The 6,000-nt window shown below is 44.0% G+C and overlaps 1 protein-coding gene across 1 annotated transcript in view; it reads left to right on the top strand.

Moving 5' to 3' along the window:
* Positions 1-3,719: 3,719 nt before the first annotated feature.
* HACD2 (3-hydroxyacyl-CoA dehydratase 2) overlaps positions 3,720-6,000 on the top strand; it is a 93,838-nt gene continuing 91,557 nt past the window's right edge. Inside the window, exon 1 of the mRNA XM_049785932.1 lies at positions 3,720-3,942. Within this exon, the coding sequence (XP_049641889.1) occupies positions 3,791-3,942 (152 nt within the window). The 5' untranslated portion in view covers positions 3,720-3,790. The remainder of the gene's footprint in view (positions 3,943-6,000) is intronic.

Genomic DNA, 6,000 nt, shown 5'->3' with positions numbered 1-6,000 from the left:
GCTATGGCTCAGGTCCCAGAATAGAAGCTTTTCAAAGAAATTCTGGGGGCCAGAGCAATAGCACAGTGATAGGGTGTTTGCCTTGCACACAGATGACCTGAGACGGACCTGGGTTCAATCCCCAGCATCTCATATGGTCCCCCGAGCCTGCCAGGAGTGATTTCTGAGTGCAGAGCCAGGAGTAATTCCTGAGTGTCACCAGGCAAGGCCCCAAAAACCAAAAAAGAAGAAAAAAGAAGAAATTCTGCCCTTCTGATCAGTCTTCAATTTAAACATGTTAAACATGTTCTTTTAAAAAGTCACTAAAATCAGGGGCCGGAGAGATAGCACAGCGGCGTTTGCTTTGCAAACAGCCAACACAGGACCTAAGGTAGTTGGTTCGAATCCCAGCATTCCATATGGTCCCCTGTGCCTGCCAGGTAGCTCAGGAGTAACCCCTGAGCACTGCTGGGTGTGGCCCAAAAACCAGAAACAACAACAACAACAACAACAACAAGTCACTAAAATCAGCCAGAGAAAATTAGTTCCATGGTTCTGGAACTTGACTTATTTGTTGTTAAATTGGATTTGATCCCTGGCACAACATATGATCCCCAAGTCTGTAGGATTGATCCCAGAATATAGAACCAGAAGTAAGTCCTGGGAGTGGTTCCAAAACCAAAAATAAACAACTAAAAATTAAAAACTAATAAGACAGGAAATGGGGCCAGAGATATAGCTCAAAAGGCTTTGGGACAAATGCTTAGCATGTGAGAGAATAATAAATATTTCTACAGTATCACATACCCTCAATTCCAGTACCCTAAAATGTAGCCCTGGTAGTTCCTCACCCAAACATGGCTTGCTGGCTATTCTCAATCTATCTTCCCCTAATATCTCCTGATCTGAGCACTGAACTTTCAGAAACTAACAGAAGATAGCGACCCACAAGCATCATGGGGTATGACCTCTTTTTTTTTTTTTTTAAGTTAGCAAATTAAGGGAATGGGATCACTATTCAATTTTGGGGGCTGGAAAAAAATGTGACCTGGACAACTGTTTAGTTCTTAAGTCTCAATTTCTAGATGGCTGAGGGTTCTAAATACTGTCACCATTACATTGATGATTCATTTATATCTTTAGCTTACAAGTCTTCTTTATCTAAACCTAATTGCCAAACTTTCCCCCTTTGGGATACACTGGTTATGGGGGTAGTGCTGGAATTATTTATATGAGAAATCATTAACAGTATTGAAAATCACAGAAACTTAATCAATAATTATTTTTTTAAAACTTACCCCACTTGGTGACTAATAAGTATTTTTTCTTTCTTTTCTTTTTTTTTTTTTTTTTGGTTTTGTTTTTGGGCCACACCCGGCTATACTCAGGGGTTACTCCTGGCTGTCTGCTCAGAATAGCTCCTGGCAGGCACGGGGGACCATATGGGACACCGGGATTCAAACCAACCACCTTTGGTCCTGAATCGGCTGCTTGCAAGGCAAATGCCGCTGTGCTATCTCTCTGGGCCCAATATTTTTTCTTTCAATCTTCTTGTTTTTGTTTTGGGCTATAGCTGGTGGCACTCAGGGGTTTCTCCTAGCTCTGTGCTCAGAAATTACCCCTGGCAGGCTCTGGGGGGGTGGGGGTGGGGCATATAGGATGCCATATGGGATACCAGGGATTAACTGCATGCAAGGCCAAAATCTGCCTGTTGTGCAATTGCTTTGGCCTCGTTTTTATTTTCCTTCCTTAAAATGACTTAGGCTACAGCAGGCAATGTTCAGGTTTTATTCCTGGCTGTGCACTCAGAAATCACTCCCGGAGGTGTTTAGGGGACCATATAGAGTGTTAGGGATCAAACCAGAGTTGATGCATGCAAAGTAGTACTGTTGTACTCTCTCCAGCCCCCAATCAAACACAACAGATAAAAAGCAAAATCCTCATGTCAGCCTTCAAAATAACTTTTACAACTCAATTTTTTCAAGTTATTTATGTTTCTCTTAATCATATTTTCCACATAAATGCTTATTTATTTTTGGCTTTGGTGTCACAATAGTTGGTGCTCAGGGCTTACTCCTGACTCTGCACTTAGGGATCACTCCTGGCAGTACTTGAGAGACTATATGGGGTGTCGGGGACTGAGATCTGTCGACAGCATGTAAGATAAACATATTACCCACTGTTCTATTATTTCTGCTCTTATTTTCACATTTAATATTAACAAATATCATCAAGTCTAGTTCTTATGTTCAGAGCTCAATTCCACTTTCCTCTGGCCTAATACAGTAATTACTGCTATGGTTCAAACCACTATTGCCTGGACAATTTTCTAACTGGTATAATTTTCACCAACTAGAACATGTATTTTTATTTTTATTTATTTTTATTTATTTTTTGGGGGGGCCCCACCCAGTGGCGCTCAGAAGTTATTCCTGACTATGTGCTCAGAAATTGCTCCTGGCTTGGGAGACCATATGGGGCACCGGGGGACCGATTCAGGTCTGTTCTGGGTCAGCCGCATGCAAGGCAAATGTCCTACCACTGTGCTATGACTCTGGCCTTGAAAACATGTATTTTAAATCTGACTTCCTATTATCTCACTTCCTAATTCCTGGGAGACCAATGGCTTAATTTTCATTTAGAACCATGTAGCCTTGAGGACACGCTGTATAAAATATTTTACCATATCACAATAATTAAAGAAGATATTTGGGTATAGAATGATTGACAGGAGTGTGTGTGTGTGAGTGTGTGTGTATACAAATGTTAAAACCCTAGCATAAAGAAATAATTGTAGAGTGGAGTTGCCTGTTCCAATGTATCCACAAGTACTTGGTTTCTCCTTTGAGGAGAAATTTGCCTCCTGTGGGGGCAAATATTTCTTTATTTTTGGCTGTTGTTGGTATAATACTGTTACACTTTCTCTGCATTTCATCATTAAGCTCAAATACCATCTCCCAAATGGGCTAGAAGCTCTCCAGAAATCCCTCCAGGTTTTCACAGAAGAGACATCTAGTGCTGAGCCAAGTGGATGACTTTCATCCGGCTGTAAATGAGGCCCATTTCTCCGTCATCTCTTCCAATGTACACAGGTAACTAAAAATCAAAATGCAGTCAGGAAGCTTTAGAAGCTGAAACCTAGTTAAGGAAACTTTGCATTCTTTTTTAAAAATAAATCTTTCTTTAAGCACCACGATTACAAGCAAGTTTGTAGTTGGGTTTCAGTCATAAACACCCCCTCTTCACCAGTGAAAACTTTGCATTATCAGTTTGCAGCCTTTGTTGTCCAAAGGAAGCCAAATTGGCTTCCATGGCCTGACCCAACAAAATACCTGGTCATTCATTCCCTTATGGTTGAGGAAGAAAGACAGAGCCCATGGAAGTCAATAGGAGCATGAAGAACCAAGCCATGATTTTCTTGCTCCAACCTACAAGCAGAGGCCAATCAGAGAGAAGCAAGCTGCTACAAACGAGCAAGTCTTCCAAAGACAGCCTGCCCTAAACCAAGATGGCGCTGGGGATTCTTTTCCCGGAAGCTCCCGTGCTGGAATCCGGAAGAGTTCCCGGACCCAAAATGGCGGCGGCGACTCACACGGCTGCACTGAAGAGGCGGTGAGCGTCAGGAGCTTCAGTTTGCCCTCTTCCAAGATGGCGACCGCCGTGGGCGCGGCCCCTTTGGCCCCGCCCCTTAGCCTAGGCCCCGCCTCCTCGCAGTCCCTTCTTTCTCCGCCCATCGCAGCGCCTAGAGTCCAGGCTGCGGTGCTTGCAGGGGAGAGAGAGAGAGCGGCTGAGCCGGCTCCGGGCAATTGACATGGCGGCAGCAGCAGCAGCGGCGGCGAAAGGGAATGGGGCCTGCGGGAATCGGACCGGGGCGGGTGATGCTGGTGGCTCGCGCAAGAAGAAGGGCCCGGGACCTCTGGCTACAGCGTACCTGGTTATCTACAATGTGGTGATGACGGCGGGGTGAGGCTGGGGAGAGGAGAGGCTGCCTGGGAAGGAAGGGGCCACTGGAGCGGCCTAGCTCAACTAGCACATGTGGGTGTGCCGCGTGCTGGAGATAGCTATAGGCTCGGGTGGGGGGGGTAGAGGCTGCTGGGGAGGCCGCAGGTGCAGGTGCAGGTATTGGGGTGCAGCTTGCAAGGCCACATCCTGCAGTCACGAACTGGAGTCCTGCTTCTCCTCTCCCAGGAGTGGAAGGAGCAGTTGACTTGGAGTGACCACTGACTGCTTTTAAGGCGCTGTTTTCAAAAACCCCAGATGGAGTTTTTTTTTTAGTCTGTCTGCAAAAGGTAAAAGCCCAGAACGTTGCAAGTTTTGCACCAAGTTCCTTGCTTTCCAGACGAGTTTAGGTTGCTTTTAAGGATGGATTTGGGTGGAAGAGACCCTGGGACAGTGCTTCTCAATTGTTTTCTATCATGCACTCCTAGGAAGAAGAAAACATTTTTCTTGTAAATATTATCTTTATTAAAAAAAAAACAAAAAACTTTAACCTGCAAAACAAAAATATATAAATATATTATATATAAATATATAAAATAATTTGATATATAATATCAAATATCATTTAATATATATAAAATATATTATATATAAATATATAAAATAATTTGATTTTTTAATCAGAGGTGATGTCTGGATGAATGGCTCCAATGAGCACGTTTTGCAATGCATAGCTTTTCGAAGCGGGGTTTGAAGCAGGACACAGCAACTCTCAGCTCCAGAGACATACAGAGACAGAAACACGGGGCTTAGCTTGTTAGGACAGTGTTTGCCCAGGTCAAACGCGCCCCCCTTTACGGAGCCTGGGGGGCGCCTCCCACTATTTGAGAAGCACTGCCCTGGAAGGAGTTTCTGGTGAGGAAGAAAATAAGATAGACTCTTGGTTGTTGTTGTTGTTAACTTCTCTTCCCTTTTTAGTTTTCCCTCTTTTAGTTCATTGACACCGGCGGGTTTTAAATTCTAGTGCTGATACTTATAGGGGTGGAACCTTTGGAGAAATTATTTTCTTTCTCCTGGACTTTTTAAATGAAAAAAAAAATTTTTTTTTTGGTCATCTGTTGTGAAACTATTTAAATTGGGTTTGGTTATCACTCATTCCCCCCCCCCCCCCTACAGTTATTGTTAACGCTTCTGGTTTATGTGATGATTACAGAATCAGGGTGTTTATTATATACTTTTTTTTGTTGTTGTTGTTTTTGGGCCACACCCGGCGGTGCTCAGGGGTTACTCCTGGCTGTCTGCTCAGAAATAGCTCCTGGCAGGCACGGGGGACCATATGGGACACCGGGATTCGAACCAACCACCTTAGGTCCTGGATCGGTTGCTTGCAAGGCGGACTCCGCTGTGCTATCTCTCCGGCCCCTGTTATATACTTTTAAATGGCATTCATTTGTAAAACAAAAATTTTCCCCTAGCAGTTTATTAGAAGAAAATTTTATTTTATTTTATTTTTATTTTGAGGCCACACCCGGTGATACTCAGGAGTTACTCCTGGCTTTGCGCTCAGAAATCGCTCCTGGAGTGGTCAGCCCTAGGGTACCATGTGCAAGGCAAACAACCTACCGCCTGCGCCACCGCTCTGGCCCCATCGTTTCTTTTTTTTTTTTTTTTAAGAAGACAATTGTAAACATGCAAAAAAGTGGAAAGAACTGTATAATAAACATCAGCATGGTGGTAAGGTGCAGAATCAGAATACACACAAAGTGGAGACAGTAGAACAGTTAGGGCAATTACATTGCATACATCTGAACCAGGTTCGATTGATTCACTGCACTGCATAGGGTGGTGAGCTCCACCAATAGTGATCCCTGAGCACAGAGCCAGGTTTAATTTAAGGTGGAGCACCTCTGGGTGTGTGGCCCTCAAACCACAGTACAAACAAGAGCTACAATCAACATTTTTCCTTACCCTTCTTTCTTGTCCACCTGGTTCCCCTTTCTAGAGGCAGCTAACTTTGATATCCTTCAGATACAGATCAGATCCTTCAAGCATAAGTGCGCGTGTGCCCGTGTGGGTGTGTAC

This window comes from Suncus etruscus, chromosome 13 (assembly GCF_024139225.1).
Source record: "Suncus etruscus isolate mSunEtr1 chromosome 13, mSunEtr1.pri.cur, whole genome shotgun sequence".
NCBI lineage: Eukaryota > Metazoa > Chordata > Mammalia > Eulipotyphla > Soricidae > Suncus > Suncus etruscus.
The sequence above is the reverse complement of the archived record's forward strand: the minus strand, read 5'-3'. Positions and strand labels throughout refer to the sequence as shown.